This window comes from Zootoca vivipara, chromosome 4 (assembly GCF_963506605.1).
Source record: "Zootoca vivipara chromosome 4, rZooViv1.1, whole genome shotgun sequence".
Lineage (NCBI taxonomy): Eukaryota > Metazoa > Chordata > Lepidosauria > Squamata > Lacertidae > Zootoca > Zootoca vivipara.
In genome coordinates this window covers 94,327,513-94,346,958 of record NC_083279.1, presented here as the reverse complement: position 1 = coordinate 94,346,958, position 19,446 = coordinate 94,327,513, and the positions used below count along the sequence as shown (strand labels likewise).

At 46.3% G+C, this 19,446-nt stretch overlaps 1 protein-coding gene across 1 annotated transcript in view; it reads left to right on the top strand.

Moving 5' to 3' along the window:
• MYO7A (myosin VIIA) overlaps positions 1–19,446 on the top strand; it is a 159,395-nt gene that overhangs the window by 18,069 nt on the left and 121,880 nt on the right. Inside the window, exon 2 of the mRNA XM_060273921.1 lies at positions 3,372–3,429. Coding sequence (XP_060129904.1) covers positions 3,412–3,429 — 18 coding nt within the window. The 5' untranslated portion in view covers positions 3,372–3,411. The remainder of the gene's footprint in view (positions 1–3,371; positions 3,430–19,446) is intronic.

Sequence of the window (19,446 nt, the reverse complement as noted above, 5' to 3'; positions counted from 1 at the left end):
AAGTTTTGATGGATGTAAGAATGGAATGCTGAATGGTTTAGTTTTTGTAAAATATGCAGGGATTTACGATAGGCAAAATGAACCATGGAAAGAGAGGAAGGGAAGTCACTGATATTTTAAGGATGTCTAAATTAGTATTTTAAATTGTAAAACAGAAAGTTTAATTACACACACACACACACACACACACACACACACACACGAAGCAGTGCTTACATTCTGGGCCAGTACGCACACTTCTTCTTCTTCTTCTTCTTCTTCTTCTTCTTCTTCTTCTTCTTCTTCTTCTTCTTCTTCTTCTTCTTCTTCTTCTTCTTCTTCTTCTTCTTCTTCTTCTTCTTCTTCTTCTTCTTCTTCTTCTTCTTCTTCTTCTTCTTCTTCCTAGTTTTCCATTCTCATTCCAGACAAATCAGATGAATTTACAGTGGACAGGGACACATTCCAGCAGGTTGCTTTGTTCTGGGAAGGGAATGTGACCTTGGTGAGAGTCCGAAGGGTGATGTGAAGAGGCCCAGAGGCATTTTTATGGTGATTCCCCACTTATGGAATGCCTGTATCCCCAAGGATGTTTATTTGGTATCCAGGCCAATACTCTCACACACACACCCAATTCAGCCAGGCAGTTTAGCTGCTTTTATTGACTGCCTACCCACGTCCCCATTATTTTGCATAATTTGCTCTTCTATTTGCATGCCCTAATTTGCATAATTTATTCACGCTTTGCCAGGCAAGGGAACTCCACTGGAAATCCCTTCTGCCGCCTCTCCGGCTTCCGAGAATATAAGCACATCCTCGCAATCGCGAGAGCTAGAAGCTTGCTTGTTCTTCACATGCTAAACTTACCCTGTGGGGAAACCCCAGACTGAAAATGGCAAAGAAATATGGTGAGATGGGAAAATTGGATGGAAGCAGATGTATTGACACTGGAACAACTGATGGATGGGGAAGATGAATTTTATACTTTTGCTATTTAAGACAATAATATCATCTTTCACATGGAGCCCAATGGCAATATCTTCAGTTACAACATCTCCTACCAAGTGTGGGCTGAGAGCCCTTTCAGCTTCGGAGATACCTGAGATATTGGGGCAATTGGACCACTCATTCAAAAATAAAAAGCCAGCAATTACTTTTATAGATATCTATTAACAATACACAAGCTCAATATGCAGACAAGTAAAAGATGATTGGGATAAAGAATTTGGAACTTTCATTATTACCCAGACAGTGGGAAATGTACTAGCTTTAATACCTAAGGTGTCGTTAGATTTTAAATTAAGACAAATACAACAGAAAATAATTCTTAAAACTTTATTGGACTCCTTTACAGTTGTATAAAAAAGGGTTAGCTAAGATAAGGATGAGCTAAGAGGGTTAGCTAATGGACCCAGGTGGCGCTAACGGACCCAGGTGGCGCTGTGGTTAAACCACTGAGCCTAGGGCTTGCTGATCAGAAGGTCGGCGGTTCGAATCCCTGTGACGGGGTGAGCTCCCGTTGCTTGGTCCCAGCTCCTGCCAACCTAGCAGTTCGAAAGCACCTCAAAGAGCAAATAGATAAATAGGAACCGCTACAGCGGGAAGGTAAACAGCATTTCCATGTGCTGGTCAGGTTTGCCAGAAGTGGCTTTGTCATGCTGGCCACATGACCTGGAAGCTATACGCCGGCTCCCTCGGCCAATAATGCGAGATGAGCGCGCAACCCCAGAGTCGGTCACGACTGGACCTAATGGTCAGGGGTCCCTTTACCTTTACCTTTAAGGGTTAGCTAAGATTGAGGGCACAAGGAGAAGGCGATGACAGAGGATGAGATGGTTGGAGAGTGTTCTCGAAGCTACGAACATGAGTTTGACAAAACTGCGGGAGGCAGCGGAAGACAGGAGTGTCTGGCATGCTCTGGTCCATGGGGTCACGAAGAGTCGGACACGACTTAACGACTAAACAGCAACAAAGATAGCTCTGTGTTGGAGATGTGGCAAGGACAATGCCTCTCTGAAACACCTGTTTGTACATCTCGCATTATTGGCCGAGGGAGCCGGCGTATAGCTTCCAGGTCATGTGGCCAGCATGACAAAGCCGCTTCTGGCAAACCTGACCAGCACATGGAAATGCTGTTTACCTTCCCGCCGGAGCGGTCCCTATTTATCTATTTGCTCTTTGAGGTGCTTTCGAACTGCTAGGTTGGCAGGAGCTGGGACCAAGCAACAGGAGCTCACCTCTCTGAAACACCTGTTTGTACAGTGTTCTTTACTTAACAAGTTTTGGGGGAGAATGTGCTGGACTGTATAGCTATGACTGTGCAGAAGAAGTTAAATCTCTCAGCGGAAAATATTTTATTGAACTATATACCTGCAGTATGGAAATAAGCAACGGGGCAACGGGGAAATGGATTTTCCGTGCCCTAATGGTGGCCAAGAGATTGACATCACTGGCAATTTATGAATGGACTGCTTACAGGCGCAGGCTCTCTATGGAAAGAATACGATAGCATCTGGAATGAGTTTATACAAAATGTAGTAGGGCTATTAACATTTACATAAGCACTAGGACAATAACACTATACCATTTTATACAAGAATGTATGGGAATATAATATATTGGTTTTTTTGTTGTTGCACATTTTCACTTTTATATTTACAGATAGGTAGCCGTGTTGGTCTGAGTCGAAGCAAAATAAAAAAATTCCTTCAGTAGCACCTTAAAGACCAACTAAGTTTATATTTTGGTATGAGCTTTCGTGTGCATGCACGAAAGTGGTATGCACACGAAAGCTCATACCAAAATATAAACTTAGTTGGTCTTTAAGGTGCTACTGAAGGAATTTTTTTATTTTACTTTTATATTTGTTATTGTTGTTTTTCTCCCTCTCACTTTTCCTCCTCCTTTGTCTGTACCACTTCATTTCTTTTAACTGACATCACCTTAATAAAATATAAATATTAAAAAAAATTGCTTGTTCTTCAAAAGCACCACATTCTACGCTCGACATGCTTTTTTCCCGGAACTCTTATTAGTCCAAACCATGCAGAAAACCCTGCCATTATTTTGCCCGGTTTCTGCTGTTTTGTTTGCAGCTTGCCTCCTATACAAGAAACTCCACAGGGAGAATCCGTGCTTATCACTGCAGGGAGGCTGTGTGGATATTAACCTGGTTAGATTTCGAGGATTATCTTCTGCTGTCTAGAACGAAGAGTTCGATAGCTGTCACATTTATAGCCGTGCGTGCCGTTGTTGTCGTTTCTTACGTAGTCCGGGCCCAAGCGTGTGTGTTTGACAAAATGATGCTTCTTCACTGATCGCAATCTTGACCTCTCCAAAATGAGGGTGATAATGAACGAGTCCCTCTAATTCTCTGATTCTCCTTTCTTCCCCAGGCCCACTGGCGCTGACTGCCGATGAGTTTACGCAGGAGCCATGGTTATTCTACGGCAGGTAAGTTGCGTGCCCGCTCTCTGTTGACAGTGCTAATTTTAAGATATTGCTCCCCTGGTTTAGGAAGAAACCTTGTCAGAGATGAGGGGGTGGATACGTCCCTGGCTATTTTTATGTGGCATCCCCACCCCACCCCACCTGTTTCTGGAAGAGGGCAAGTGGACACTTTTATCTCTTGTATCTCATTGGCCTTAGTCCTTGATTGGCTTAAAGGGAATCACTGACGTGTGTTGTGTAGATTAACTAGCTAGGAAGTGTTTGGCTTCATGCAAGGGGCAGATTATATCGTTCTCAACTGGTTGGAGGGGAAACAGCTATAAGGTAACTACACAGCAGTGATTAGAGAAGATCGCGGGAACTTAATGAGACACCTTGCTGAAAAGGCAAAAAGAAAAAGGGGGGAAAGGGAAGGTGATACACCGTACACCTATGTTTTTTTCCCAGAACCGCACCTGTTCATACAGAGCTGTGAGCAGAGTGGAAGGAAATTTCCTTTCTTCTTATGTTCCTCAGATAGGGCAGGGCTTCGGGGTTTTGTTTTAAAAAAAGAATCAGTTAAGGAATAAGTAAATAAATTGTTTACAGGTTGGCTGTGCATGTTGAGTATGCTGACTTTCTCATGGCATATAGGGATTGTCAGGTCTCTTGCCAGGGACTCGTGGAACGGCTGTAATGATGTCATTGGGAGGGGACACACGATGCCTTTGGGCTGGTTTGATTTCATAGATGCGTATATTGCTTTCTACTATAAAAAAAGTCTCTAAAGTATTTACAGTCTATATGTGCTGTGGGGGGGGGAGGTGTAGATACAGTATGTTTGTTGGTATCCGTCTGCCTCGAGAGACAATGGAGTGCGCCTCTGGGGGGTAAAGTCGAACCGCTGTGTTGGCGGCATCTGAGTGACCTCCCTGAGGCGCAAGCCTGGGCAGTGTGTCTGGAGGTCCTGGGCTGCCCAGATGACAAGACCCCTCTCTCGGCCTCGCTGATGTGGTCCAAAGGAAAGCAGAGCAAGACGTTTGGCACCTGCTTGGCTGCAAGAGTCGCTGGAAGGAGGCGCACAAGGCACCATCCAACTGTCTTAGGGACCCCACTCCAGATTTGTGTAGGGTTTACTCCTTAGATAACCCACAAGGCAGCAGAGGTTTAGGACCAGAGTTTCTTTCTCTTAGAAGGACTTCCTTCCCAGTTGGATGAGCTCCATCTGCCCCTTGCTTCCCTCTATAGCAGGTATCCCCAAACTGTGGCCCTCCAGATGTTTTGGCCTACAACTCCCATGATCCCTAGCTAAGAGGACCAGTGGTCAGGGATGATGGGAATTGTAGTCCAAAACATCTGGAGGGCCGGAGTTTGGGGATGCCTGCTCTACAGCATGTGTAGAAACCACCTTCTGACTGTTGGACCCACTATTGATCTCATCCACTCAATCCTCCAGAGCCTGTTTTTGCATGCTGGAAATCCATATTTATGTAGATACATATATCTCAACCGCTAGGTCATCACCTTGTCTTGGTGAATGGGCTTGCACGTTCCTATGACCCTTGTGAGCGAAGCTGTCGGGAATCTCATACAGTGGAACCTCGGTTTATGAACACCTCGGTTTACGAATTTTCGGTTCACGAACGCCGCGGACCCATCTGGAACGGATTAATTCACTTTCCATTACTTTCAGTGGGAAAGTTCACTTCAGTTTATGAACGCTTCAGTTTATGAACAGACTTCCGGAACCAATTACACCCATGCTTCGGCTTAAGTACGCTTCAGGTTGAGTACTCCGCGGACCTGTCTGGAACGGATTAATCCACTTTCCATTACTTTCCATGGGAAAGTTCGCTTCAGTTTATGAACAGACTTCCGGAACCAATTGTGTTCATAAACCGAGGTACCATTGTACTCCCAGCAGGGTCACCCAAGGCGGTAAGGTCAAAGGGAAGGAGCTAGACAAAGAATGATCCAAGAAGTCCTCAACAGCAGAACAGGCGGACGATAACAAGAGGTATGTTACAACGGCTGTGAAGGTGGATGAAGGCTGCAGCAGATAAGAATCTACCAGTCGCCGTGACTCCTCATGCCATTGGAACAGAGCCTTACTGCGAAGACTGTGCGTTGGTCGCACTGATCTACACACATGAAACAAATTCACGCACGGGCACCTTCCAAAAACCCATCCCAAACCCAAACCCCCAAAGTCCCATGGAGATCGGCAAATGGTAACAGGGGCAGGATTGTGAAATCTGGAAGCCCCTAGCCATGAACCGGAACATGGGCGGTGGATACAGATTCAGTCGCTCTGACTCAAGGAATGAGGCAGTTGCGCAGCTCGGCAGTTGTATCCATGACTCTGCTCACTCCCGAAAAGAGGGAGGGGCTAGAAAAGGTGCCCTAAACATAGTCTGCCTCCCTTTCCCCCTGACTGGATTACTGCACCCAGTGGGGTCACCACCCAGCAGTCATAAAAGAAAATGTGTTTATGGAAGGCAATCTTACTTGGCTACTAGTGATCGCCAAAGAAGAAGAAAAGATACAGATACGTTTTTGCATAAAATTCATTTATGAAATGCTTCCCATGAGGTACCCTGAAGTAATTAACAACAGGATAACGTTATGAAAACAGTTAAAACAACTGCATTTTTTTTAAAAAAACAAATTTAAAAAGCAATAATAAAAAACGCCACATACGTGAAACCAATTTGAATCCGAGATACCAAGATTTAAGAAGATTTAAGAAGGCTTGTCAAAACACAATAAACCCAACACAACATCACAGAACAATCACAACTGTTCTGTTTGAGTTATTGGACGGAGTAACATATATATATGTTTTTGCAAAAAAAATAATCCATACATTCTTTAACATTCATTCATATCTTATACAATTCTGGATCCACATGTCCACAGTGGGGACATAGGTTTCCGGGCGGGAGTTGATCACGGTGTGGATTTGCCAATCGTGCCTTCCTCTTAGCATGTTTCTCCCTTTCGTCCTGCGTTTGAGTGTCTTCAAAGCCCATGACACCTTTGGTAAAGGCTGTTCTCCAACTGGAGCTCACGCAGGCCAGTGTTTCCCAGTTGTCAGTGTTTATACTACATTTTTTTTATATAGATTTGTCTTGAGAGAGTCTTTAAACCTCTTTTGTTGACCCCCAGCATTACGCTTTCCATTTTTAACTTTGGAATAGAGTAGTTGCTTTGGAAGATGATAAGCAGGCATCTGAACAAAATGACTAGTCCAAAGAAGTTGATGTTGAAGAATCATCACTTCGACACGGGTGATCTTTGCTTCTTCCAGTACACGGGCATTAGTTCGCCTGTCTTCTCAAGTGATGTGTAAAATTATTCGGAAACACTGCGTTGATGGAATCTTTCGAGGAGTTGGAGATGGCGTTTATAAGTGGTCCATGTTTCACAAGCGTACAGTAAGGTTGGTAGTACAATAGCTTTCTAAACAAGCATTTTGGTTTCCCTGCGAATGTCCCGGTCCTCAAACGCTCTGAACTTCAGTCAGGAGAAAGCCGCACTCGCGGAGCTCAGGCAATGCTGGATTTCGGCATCAATGTCGGCCCTTGTGAAAAGATAAGGCATTTGACCACCGAGTGCTTTTGGATGAGTGAGGGGCATGAAGCAAAGCAACAATTACTGCTGGCCTCCCAGACATCATCACCACGGGTGTGAGCTCTCCCTCATAAATCACACACTCCGCAAGCTGTTGTCCATTCTTGTCTTGTACAGGATTGATGTCCAAACCTGGAAGCTTCTCTGGACGGCAGTAAACAGGGCCACAAACGGTGCTGTGAGTGCCTGCCGGATGGTCCATTTGCATATAGATTGAAATGTGAATCACTGGGGCCTACTCATTAGCTGGAGAGATTGAGGCGTTTGGCATTTTTAACGGCACCCTCTGTCAGGATCCTGGCCATCAAATGGATTTACGAGGCAATTAATGCCTCCACAGTGGGTGCAATGGGGCAATGAAGATTCAGGTGGTGGGGAAAGGTGGGTGTCTTGCATATCCTCCAACATTTCTCTGATGAAAATACGGACGTCCCATTCCATAGTGATAATTTTACTATTTATACCCCACACATCTGATTGGGTTGCCCCAGCCACTCTGGGCAGCTTCCAACATATATAAAAAACATAATAAAACATTAAACATAAAAAAACCTTCCCTATACAGGATTGCCTTCAGATGGCTCATGGGTTGGATAACTCCATACCCTCCAACATTTCTCTGATGAAAATAAGGACATGCTAAGTGCGACCTTCTGGAATGGCTTCTCTAAATAGGGACACTTGGAGGGTCTGGTCTTGAGTGGTCAATGGGTGTGGGGAGGTTCCTGCTGCAGCTTTGAAGGTTTCATGAAACGTATAAACCCAAGGCATTGTGCCGCCCGACAAGGGCGTACCCACCACGGGGCAAGTTAGGGCAGCTGCCCTACTCTAGAAGCAGGGCTGGTGGGCAGAGGCGGAGCACAGCCCGGCGGAGCGCGAGTTCGCCATTCCCGCCGCGCCGCACCCTCCCTCCAGCTCCCCGGCGCGCCCTCAGGCAAGGCCAAGCGCGGCGGGGAACCAGGGAGCGCGGCGCGGTGGGCGGGAACGCTGAACTCGCGCTCCGCTGGGCTGGGCTCCGCCTCCGCCCACCAGCCCTGCTTCTAGAGAGGGTCACAGCCCGGCGGAGCGCGAGTTCGCCGTTCCCGCCCACTTTGTGGCCCCTCCCCTTCCGTGCCTTGGCCCCTCCCCTTGCCCCCCCCTAGTTTTGATCCTGGGTACGCCCATGCCGCCCGAGGCAAACAAGATGGTGCTTCCTTCCTAATCCATGTACAGAACCCACTGTAAGTAGTAGCTAAATCTCCACTAATTGTGGCAAAGTGACTTCTTTATCAATGCATTCAGTATCAATTAGTACATAGCAAAATAAAAAAATTCCTTCAGTAGCACCTTAAAGACCAACTAAGTTTTTATTTTGGTATGAGCTTTCTTCAGATTAGTGTGCATGCACACGAAAGCTCATACCCAAATAAAAACTTAGTTGGTCTTTAAGGTGCTACTGAAGGAATTTTTTATTTTGCTTCGACTCAGACCAACACGGCTACCTACCTGTAATTAGTACATACATATTGTTACGTATTCAGTGGTCTGTGTTTGCCTGATCTTGAGTCTGGACTAAGGATTTTGAGCCCCTGCGTTCTGATTCGATACATGATATCCAATCATAGAACACTTCAGGATTTGGGCCTCTGCCATTGGCCCTTAAACTCTGATTCATGATTCGCAGCTTGGAAGTTTAGACAGCCAATCACGTTGGGGTGGGAGTGGCCCAGGCCTGGTGGTCTGCATTTGGCTTGAGATTCCCTATCCTTGGACTAGATCGTATTGGCTCTCTGTACTATGCCTAACATTCCCAACACCACCACACAATTTGGGGCATCCGGTGGGCGCCCAAACATGTCTGGTGGGCCACACTCATCTTAGTGGATCACTACTAAAGATGCACAAACTGGTCCATTTTGGTTCTCTCTCATTCTTCCAAACTTAAATCCTGTTTCCCACATTCCTGCAGATTTTTCTTTTTTAATTCCTCTTGAAAGTTCGTTAGCATTCCAGTGTGAATTTCTCCTAATATGCACATTTTAATAATAATAATAATTTATTATTTATACCCCGCCCATCTGGCCGGGTTCCCCCAGCCACTCTGGGCGGCTTCCAACAAAACAGAAATTCTAAAATACAGAAATCCATCAAACATTAAAATACAGAAATCCATCAAACATTAAAATACAGAAATCCATCAAACATTAAAATACAGAAATCCATCAAACATTAAAAGCTTCCCTAAACAGGGCTGCCTTGAGATGCCTTCTAAAGGTCTGGTAATTGTTGTTCTCTTTGACCTCTAGTGGGAGGGCATTCCACAGGGTGGGTGCCACTACCGAGAAGGTCCTCTGCCTGGTTCCCTGTAACTTGGCTTCTCGTAATGAGGGAACCGCCAGAAGGCCCTCGGAGCTGGACCTCAGTGTCCGGGCAGAACGATGGGGGTGGAGACGCTCCTTCAGGTATACCGGACCGAGGCCGTTTAGGGCTTTAAAGGTCAACACCAACACTTTGAATTGTGCTCAGAAACGTACTAGGAGCCAATGTAGGTCTTTCAGGACCGGTGTTATGTGGTCTCGGCGGCCGCTCCCAGTCACCAGTCTAGCGGCTGCATTCCATGCACGTTTGATTAAACTGCATATTCTAAAAAGAAATTCCTCCCACTACAAGGCATTTCTGTTTGCTACTTTCACTAATCACTATGCTATTATGCACCGTTCCTCCTAATACCATGCGTTTTGTGCAAATCGCTTGGTTGGAGAATGGCCTCCCAGAAAAATTCAGTGGAGTATGAATTTTGAAGGATGGTTGGGGTTTGGTTTTTTGGTCTGATTTGCAATTGAGGTGCGAATCAGCGACTTCCTCATTAAAATGCAAACAAGATCTGAGTTATCCCAGCATCTCAAAGTGCCCGCCACCCCCCTCCTCCTGCCAATTTCACCAGCACAGAACGGAGAGTTTTTCTTCTCCCAGCCGAGTGGCCTCTTTTGTGCAGCCAGGCCAAATGGAATGTGAATGATTGATGGCCGTTTGCCAAGGAAGAGGGGCAGGCCCATTTTACTGCCTGTGCCACCCACCACCGAAGCCTTTCTCTGGGTCACAGGCTGCAGTTTCACGACCCACAAATCACTCCCTGGAAGGCAGCTTCCACGCAGATTTATTGCAAGGGGGAGGTGGCTCATTTTGCAGCAAAGCAGGCGACTGTTCTTATCTGACCATAATATCATCTGCCAGGAGATGCTGTCGGTTATGTTGACATTCTCCACGTCCTTCCTTCAGCGGTGCTGGCTTGGTGCCAGGGGAGGAGCTGTAGAACGAGAACCACTGTGCGTATTTTGCCAAAATAATGTCATCGTGAATCTATACATGCTCAACTGTTGTCTGACAATATTGGGGGGGGGAGGCTTTCGCACCCCGGGGGCTACACTTATTGATTTATTTATTATTAAATTTAAAGACATAAGAAGAGCACTTTGTAGACCATCATCCTGTTATCACAATGGCCAACCAGATAATGGACAAATTCCAGACCCTCCAAGTGTCCCTGTTTTACAGAAGCCACCTCAGTTTCTGGTTTGATCCCAGAATGTCCCACTTTTCTTTATTTTCATCGGAGAGATGTTGGATGGTATGGAGTTATCCAACCCCCAAGCCAAGGAGATAAGTAAATATGCTTTTACTGAAGGCAGCCCTGGTATAGGGAAGGGTTTTTTTAAAAAAAATGTTTAATGTTTAATTATGTTTTTATATATGTTGGAAGCTGCCCAGAGTGGATGGGGCAATCCAGTCGGATGGGTGGGGTAAAATTAAATTATTATTATTAAATAGGGCGGCCTATTTTCATCAGAGGAATGTTGGAAGGTATGCTTTTTTATGGGATCTGGAGCCGAATTTAGCGAGTGTGCCAGCCATCATTGATTGACTCATCAGGAGAGTGTGCAAAAATGCTGATACCGTATATTACGGCGTATAAAACGACTGGGCGTATAAGACGACCCCCAACTTTCCAGTTAAAATATAGAGTTTGGGATATACTCGCCGTATAAGAAATAAGACCCGGCGTATAAGACGACCCCCCGACTTTTGAGAAGATTTTCCTGGGTTAAAAAGTAGTCTTATACGCAGGACTATACAGTATTTACGTATGACACCCACTTTTTCATCTTCATCCTTAATATAATAACGTAACCTGTTGTTGGTCAACATTGAAACACAGGATGAACACAATGATTTGCTTAGCAGTATGCATAGAATGCGGGTGGCTCTGTGGGTTAAATCACAGAGCCTAGGGCTTGCCAATCAGAAGGTTGGCGGTTCAAATCCCCGCGACAGGGTGAGCTCCCGTTGCTCGGTCCCTGCTCCTGCCAACCTAGCAGTTTGAAAGCACGTCAAAGTGCAAGTAGATAAATAGGTACCGCTCCAGCGGGAAGGTAAACGGTGTTTCTGTGCGCTGCTCTGATTCGCCAGAAGCGGCTTAGTCATGCTGGCTGCATGACCTGGAAGCTGTACGCTGGCCCCCTCGGCCAATAACGCGAGATGAGTGCTGCAACCCCAGAGTCAGTCACGAATGGACCGAATGGTCAGGGGTCCCTTTACCTTTACTATGCATAGAACCACATGAGTAAGCAGTTGTTGAAACTACGTAGTTCAACAAATGGTGAGTGGGATCTTTGCCCACTTCCCTGAATTTCTGAAGTGTGTGTGTGTGTGTGTGTGTGTGTGTGTGTGTGTGTGTGTAGGGAAATATGCCTCCATCTGGCCGTTGTCTTCAACGACGGGCAGCACAGTTCTGAAATTTCAACTAATACCAGGAGAGTGTGCTGGAAGGCAAGAGATCAGATTCTCCCTTTCTCCTGCTGGAAGAGGAAACAAAGAGCAGAAAGATGTGATAACTTTTATTTCACGAGATATGACTCTTGCTAAAAGCAATCTCTATGCCCCAACATGGCACAAATGAATCCAGAAACATTTTTGGAACACCAATATTTTTCACAGGTCAAGGGTCAATTCCCCTACCATGCCTGAAGGATCGACTCCATCTATCGCGTGCTGTATTCTTTGGTGTCTATGGTGGACAGCTCAGTGATCATAGAATCATAGAATCATAGAGTTGGAAGAGACCACGAGGGCCATCCAGTCCAACCCCCTGCCAAGCAGGAAACACCATCAAAGCATTCTTGACATATGCCTGTCAAGCCTCTGCTTAAAGACCTCCAAAGAAGGAGACTCCACCACACTCCTTGGCAGCAAATTCCACTGCCGAACAGCTCTTACTGTCAGGAAGTTCTTCCTAATGTTTAGGTGGAATCTTCTTTCTTGTAGTTTGAATCCATTGCTCCGTGTCCGCTTCTCTGGAGCAGCAGAAAACAATCTTTCTCCCTCCTCCATATGACATCCTTTCATATATTTGAACATGGCTATCATATCATATCATGATGATGATGATGATGATGATATATTTATACCCCACCCATCTGTCTGGGTTTCCCCTGGCACACTGGGTGGCTCCCAACAATATTAGAAACATGATAAAACATCAAACGTTAAAAGCTTCCCTAAACAGGGCTGCCTTCAGATGTCTTCTAAAAGTCAGATAGTTGTTTGTTTCCTTGACATCGGATGGGAGGGCGCTCCAAAGGGTGGGCGCCACTACCAAGAAGGCCCTCTGCCTGGTAGCTGCGAAAAAGAGAATTCCATGTTAAGGACCATCAAGGGAAGGATTGAAAATAAAACTGTCAAGTAAGACAAATTTGTAGTGTACAGTTTGGGTTGCTGCATCTCATAAAGGATGTTGCAGGAAAAGGTGCAGAAAAGGGCAATGAAAACGATCAAAGGGCTGGAGCAACTTCCCTGCAAGGAAACGTTTGGAGCTGTTAATTTGGAAAAGGAGGCAGACAAAACAGAGGTCCCAGGAACCAGGGGCTGAGGAACCTTCCTGACTCTGCAGACCAGATTCTTATCAGGATCTGCCTCGCAGGCCAATTTTGAAAGGTGGGTAGCACCTTTCCAAATCCTTTTCACTCTGATCTTAAAGGCGGAAGGGAGAAGGCTGGCCAAAGTCTCTGTGAGGCTTCCCCCTTTTAAGATTGAATCCTAGAAGGGACCCAAGGGTAATCTAGTCCAACCCCCGGCAATGCAGGAATCTCAGCTAAAGCATCCATGACAGATGGCCATCCAACTTCTGCTTGGAAACCTCCAAGGAAGGAGAGCCCACAACCTCGCAAGGGAGACCATTCCACTGTCGAACAGCTCTGACTGTTTTTCCTTATGTCTAGTCGGAATTTCCTTTCCTGAAACTTGAGGCCCTGGGTTCAAGTCCTACCTTCCAGAGCAGGAGAAAACAAGCTTGCCCCATCCTCCATGTGACATCCCTTCAGATATTTGAAGACGGCTACCATATTTCCTCTCAAAATAAAAAAAATCCTTCCAGTAGCACCTTAGAGACCAACTAAGTTTGTTATTGGTATGAGCTTTCGTGTGCGTGCACACTTCTTCAGATACTTCCTCTCAGTCTCCTCTTTTCCAGCCTAAACATACCCAGCTCCTTCGACTGTTCCTCATAAGGCTCAGCTTCTAGACCTTTTTAGTTGTGCTCCTCTGCCCATGTCCCAGCTTGTCAACAGCCTGAAGCGTGTTGGGGGACTTAAAAGGGGGGGATTGCAAATGCCTTTGAAAAGCTTCCTCCCACAGGTGCACAGCCTGGGAGTCATTCTGGACTCACAGCTGTCCATGGAGGCACAGGTCAACTCTGTGTCCAGGGCAGCTGACTATCAGCTCCACCTGGTATGCAGGCTGACACCCTACCTGCCTGCAGATTGTCTCGCCAGAGTGGTGCATGCTCTGGTTATCTCCCACTTGGACTACTGCAATGCGTTCTACGTGGGGCTACCTTTGAAGGTGACCCGGAAACTACAACTAACCCAGAATGCGGCAGCTAGAGTGGTGACTGGGAGCGGCCGCCGAGACCACATAACACCGGTCTTGATAGATCTACATTGGCTCCCAGTACGTTTCCGAGCACAGTTCAAAGTGTTGGTGCTGACCTTTAAAGCCCTAAACGGCCTCGGTCCAGTATACCTGAAGGAGCGTCTCCACCCCCATCGTTCTGCCCGGACACAGAGGTCCAGCTCCGAGGGCCTTCTTGCAGTTCCCTCATTGCGAGAAGCCAAGTTGCAGGGAACCAGGCAGAGGGCCTTCTCGGTGGTGGCGCCTGCCCTGTGGAACGCCCTCCCATCAGATGTCAAAAAGGAAAACAGCTACCAGATTTTTAGAAGACATCTGAAGGCAGCCCTGTTTAGGCAGGCTTTTAATGTTTAAGAAATTAGTGTATTTTAATGTTTCTGTTGTAAGCCGCCCAGAGTGGCTGGGGGAACCCGGCCAGATGGGTGGGGTATAAATTATTATTATTATTATTATTATTATTATTATTATTATTATTATTATTATTATTATTATTCCCTTAAAGTACCCCAGTCTATTACTTTAAGATCAGACCTCTTATCCTTATTTTGTGAGTGGCAGCGGGAGGAAGAGAGCAAACAGCGCTTTTGAGAAGTGCTTAAAGGCAGCTCGATGATCCCATTCCAGCTGAATCAGGACAGTAGGGGCTGCCTTAAATCCCTTCTCAGAAGCTTTTTTTTTTTACTGTTGCAATGCAAAAGAATGAAATGTCACTGACTTCCCCTCCCTTTCCTTTCGATTTTTGTGACTCTTTTCCCCCAACTCAGATATTACCTATAACAGTACCTATCTGAGTGTTTTTTCTGAATGATTCTGTTGCATGAAATCAGAGGCTCCGTATTCTATTTACAGGTAGGTAGCCGTGTTGGTCTGAGTCGAAGCAAAATAAAAAAATTCCTTCAGTAGCACCTTAAAGACCAACTAAGTTTTTATTTTGGTATGAGCTTTCGTGTGCATGCACACTTCTTCAGATTCTTCAGGTATCTGAAGAAGTGTGCATGCACACGAAAGCTCATACCAAAATAAAAACTTAGTTGGTCTTTAAGGTGCTACTGAAGGAATTTCCGTATTCTATTTTTACCCATGACAACAACAACAACAACAACAACAACAACAACAACAACAACAACAACATTTAAAGCATATTTTGAGGCATCCTCCTGCCTCCTTTAGTGGGACACGGGTGGTGCTGTGGTCTCAACCACAGAGCCTAGGGCTTGCCAATCAGAAGGTTGGCGGTTCGAATCCCTGCGACGGGGTGGGCTCCTGTTGCTCGGTCCCAGCTCCTGCCAACCTAGCAGTTCGAAAGGACCTCAAAGTGCAAGTAGATAAATAGGTACCGCTCCGGCGGGAAGGTAAACGGCGTTTCCGTGCGCTGCTCTGGTTCGCCAGAAGGGGCTTTGTCATGCTGGCCACATGACCCGGAAAAACTGTCTGCGGACAAACGCCGGCTCCCTTGGCCTACAGAGCGAGATGAGCGCTGCAAACCCAGAGTTGTCCATGACTGGACCTAACGGTCAGGAGTCCCTTTACCCTAACCTTTAACTGCCACCTTTTTTTTTAACTATGTGGGGTGAATGCTTCAAACATCTCCTTTGAAAAGGGGTTTAAGGCAGCACCCCGTCCACACCGAGGGTCCCATTTTAGCCGACATAGGACCAGCGACTGTCTTAAAGTGTTTTTCAAAGGTTCTGCTTCTCCTGCACTTTTGAGAAGGCTTGACTGTCTGCTTTGTCAGCTGATAAGCAGAGATTAAATCCTGCTGCCCAGGCTGCATGACCCTGTTCCCTGCTGGGAGCAGGGTACGGTAGCTAATGCAGGATTAAACCCTGTTCTCCTGCCCATCGGCTGCCATCACCAGAAACACCTGGGTCAGTATGTTCTGGGGGGAGGGGGAATGGCTTCATGGGCCGAATGGGACCCCCTGGTGGGCAAGAATGAATCGTTTATGGAGGCCATGCTTTTGAAAGCGTGCCGTTTCTTATTTTGATATCTATAGCTTTTGATTTTATGTTGCTAATTGACTTTGACGGCCTGCAGAGTCGTAATTTGCTCACTTAAATAAATAAACACTAATAATAATAATAATAATAATAATAATAATAATAATAATAATTTTATTTATACCCCGCCCATCTGGCTGGGTCTCCCCAGCCACTCTGGGCAGCTTCCAACAGAATATTAAAATACAATAATCTATTAAACATTAAAAGCTTCCCTAAACAGGGCTGCCTTCGGCTGTCTTCTAAAAGTCTGGTAGTTGTTTTTCTCTTTGACATCTGGTGGGAGGGCGTTCCACAGGGTGGGTGCCACTACCGAGAAGGCCCTCTGCCTGGTTCCCTGTAACCTAACTTCTCACAGGGAGGGAACTACCAGATGCACGGTAAGAAAATAAACAGTGAGGCAAGCATCCTGATCTGTTGGTCTGCTAAGGGGAGGGCTAGATTGGGGTTGAATCCTGACAAGACAGAAGTACCTAGAATCAAAGTGCAAGTAGATAAATAGGGACCGCTCCGGCGGGAAGGTAAACGGTGTTTCCGTGCGCTGCTCTGGTTCGCCAGAAGCAGCTTTGTCATGCTGGCCACAATCTGCGGACAAACGCCAGCTCCCTTTACCTTTACCTTTACCTATTTTACTCTGGGGCAGAGGATTTCTGTATTGTCCATCCTTGAGCAAGTTTCATAGGGACCAAAGTGGTGTGAAAGGAGGTTGCTGTATTATTTAAAGGCTGAGTTTGCGGCTCTCCTTTCAATAGGGAAAGTATCCGCTTGCAATGCCTGAACATCTGAAGCTGGTGTTGCCCTGAGACACAAGAGCAGTAATTCCCAAGCTGCGAGCCGTGATGAGAGATGTACCACGGTACTGTTAGAAATAAACTTTCTTGTGAGCCCGAAGGATCCACACATAGGGGAGGCTGCCAGATGCATCTCTGTTCAATGGACAACTCTACCCAAGCCTCCTTCCAGTCAAGTTTTCTCTGGGGGCAGCCGTATCTCTGCATCATCTAATCGCTCCTGATACAGAAAGGCAAAACTTCCAAGTCTCACAGGAGTCTACCCTTCACACAAAATATGCTACTTCTGCAACCTTTGACATTCCACCCATCTCAATTTCAGTTTCAGTTTCTCATTTCCCTTCTCTTAAGTTCCGTTCTCCACATTTCCGCTAATACATTCATTTTTGTTTGGAGTTTTACCCAATATACATACACATGACAGTAATAAACAAAGAACAGATTAAGACATGTGTCAATATACCACATTTCTAGATTGTTGTTGTTCTTTAGTCGTTTAGTCGTGTCCGACTCTTCGTGACCCCATGGACCAGAGCACACCAGGCACTCCTGTCTTCCACTGCCTCCCGCAGTTTGGTCAAACTCATGTTCGTAGCTTCGAGAACAGGACCGTCTTAAGCGCCCCTGGCGCCGTGGTGAGCCGGATCTCTCCAGTGCACTCCCTCCCCGTTTCCCAGCGCGGTGGGCAGGTGGACGCAGCTGCGCGGTGGACTGGCGGACCGGCCGGCCAGCGGGCGGGCGCAGCTCGCGGCGCCCTCCTGGCGGGCCGGCGCCGTGCTGCTCTGCGCCACCCAGCCTGCACGTAGGGCCGGCCCTGTTCGAGAACACTGTCCAACCATCTCATCCTCTGCCGTCCCCTTCTCCTAGTGCCCTCAATCTTTCCCAACATCAGGGTCTTTTCCAGGGAGTCTTCTCTTCTCATGAGGTGGCCAAAGTATTGGAGCCTCAGCTTCAGGATCTGTCCTTCCAGTGAGCACTCAGGGCTGATTTCCTTCAGAATGGAGAGGTTTGATCATCTTGCCGTCCATGGGACTCTCAAGAGTCTCCTCCAGCACCATAATTCAAAAACATTTCTAGATAGGCTTGTCTAAATGAAAAAGCTTTTAGCAGGCACCGAAAAGAGTACAATGGTACCTCAGAAGTCAAAGGGAATCTGTTCCGGAAGTCTGTTCAACTTCCAAAACATTTGGAAACCAAGGCCCAGCTTCCAATTGGCTGCAGGAAGCTCCTGCAGCCAATCGGAAGCCGCGTCGGACATTCGGGTTCCAAAGAACCTTCACAAACCGGAACAATCACTTCCGTGTTTGGGCCGTTTGGGAGCCGAAACGTTTGACTGGCGAGGCATTTGGCTTCCAAGGTACGACAGGGAGATTTCCAAAGTGTGGGTGCTCCAACACTATAAGATAGATTTCTTACATCTGTGGGATGAGGGTTATGTGGCATCTTTAACAGCGCCAGTTCTGCAAATCAAAGCAGTCGAGTTGGCATATATGGGGGAAGACCATCTTGCAGGTAAACCGGCCCCAAGTTTCTATCACTTTGTTTTTTGCTTTCATTATAGTACAGTATTACACTCTCTAAAATATGTTTTTAATGTCATCTACACCGCCCTGAGATCTCTTGATGAAGGCCAGTATATAAATTGAATACAGAAGAAAGAGGTGGAGGTGGAGGAGGAGGAGGAGGGAACATATATGTGTGTGCATAGCTCAGTTGGTTAGAGCATGGTGTTGAGAACACAAAGGTTGCAGGTTCAATCCCCATATAGGACAGCTTGATACATCTGGACTAGATGGTTGTCAGGGTCCCTTGCAAATCTACAATTCTATGATTCTCTGGGTGTGTTTGTGTGTCTGCCTGCAGACTGTCTCACCAGAGTAGAACATGCCCTGGTTGTCTCCCACTTGCACTACTGCAATGCGCTCTACGTGGGGCTACCTTTGATGGGGACTCGGAAAGCACAACTAATTCAAAATGCGGCAGCTAGACTGGTGACTAAGAGCAGCCGCCAGGACCATATAACACCAGTCCTAAAGGATCTTCACTGGGTCTGAGTACATTTCTGAGCACACTTCAAAGTGTTGGTGCTGACCTTTAAAATCCGAAACAACCTCGGCCCCATATACCCAAAGGAGCGTCTCCACCCCCATCGCCCAGCCCCACATTGAGGTCCAGCTCCGAGGGTCTTCTGGCAGTTTCCTCACTGCGAGAAGTGAAGTTACAGGGAACCAGGCAGAGGGCCATAATAATAATAATAATAATAATAATAATAATAATAATAATAATACAGTGGTACCTTGGTTCTCAAACGCCTTGGTATTCAAACGCCTTGGTTCTCAAACGCCAAAAACCCGGGAGTAAGTGTTCCGGTTTTTGAACAATTTTTGGAAGCCAAACGTCTGATGCGGCTTTCAGCTACTGTTTCCGGGACACCTGAAATCAATCAGAAGCTGCGCCTTGGTTTTCGAACATTTCAGAAGTCAAATGGACTTCTGGAACGGATTAAGTTTAGCGCTTTTGTTTTTTCTATTTATTTTGCATTTTTATTTTTGGGGCTTTTTTCGGTTGATTTGTTTTTTGTGGCTGTGTGGAACCCAGTTCAGCTACTGATGGATTGATTGTGTGACTGCAGAAATGGATAAAAGCCCCCCCCCCCATCCAAACAATGACTATCA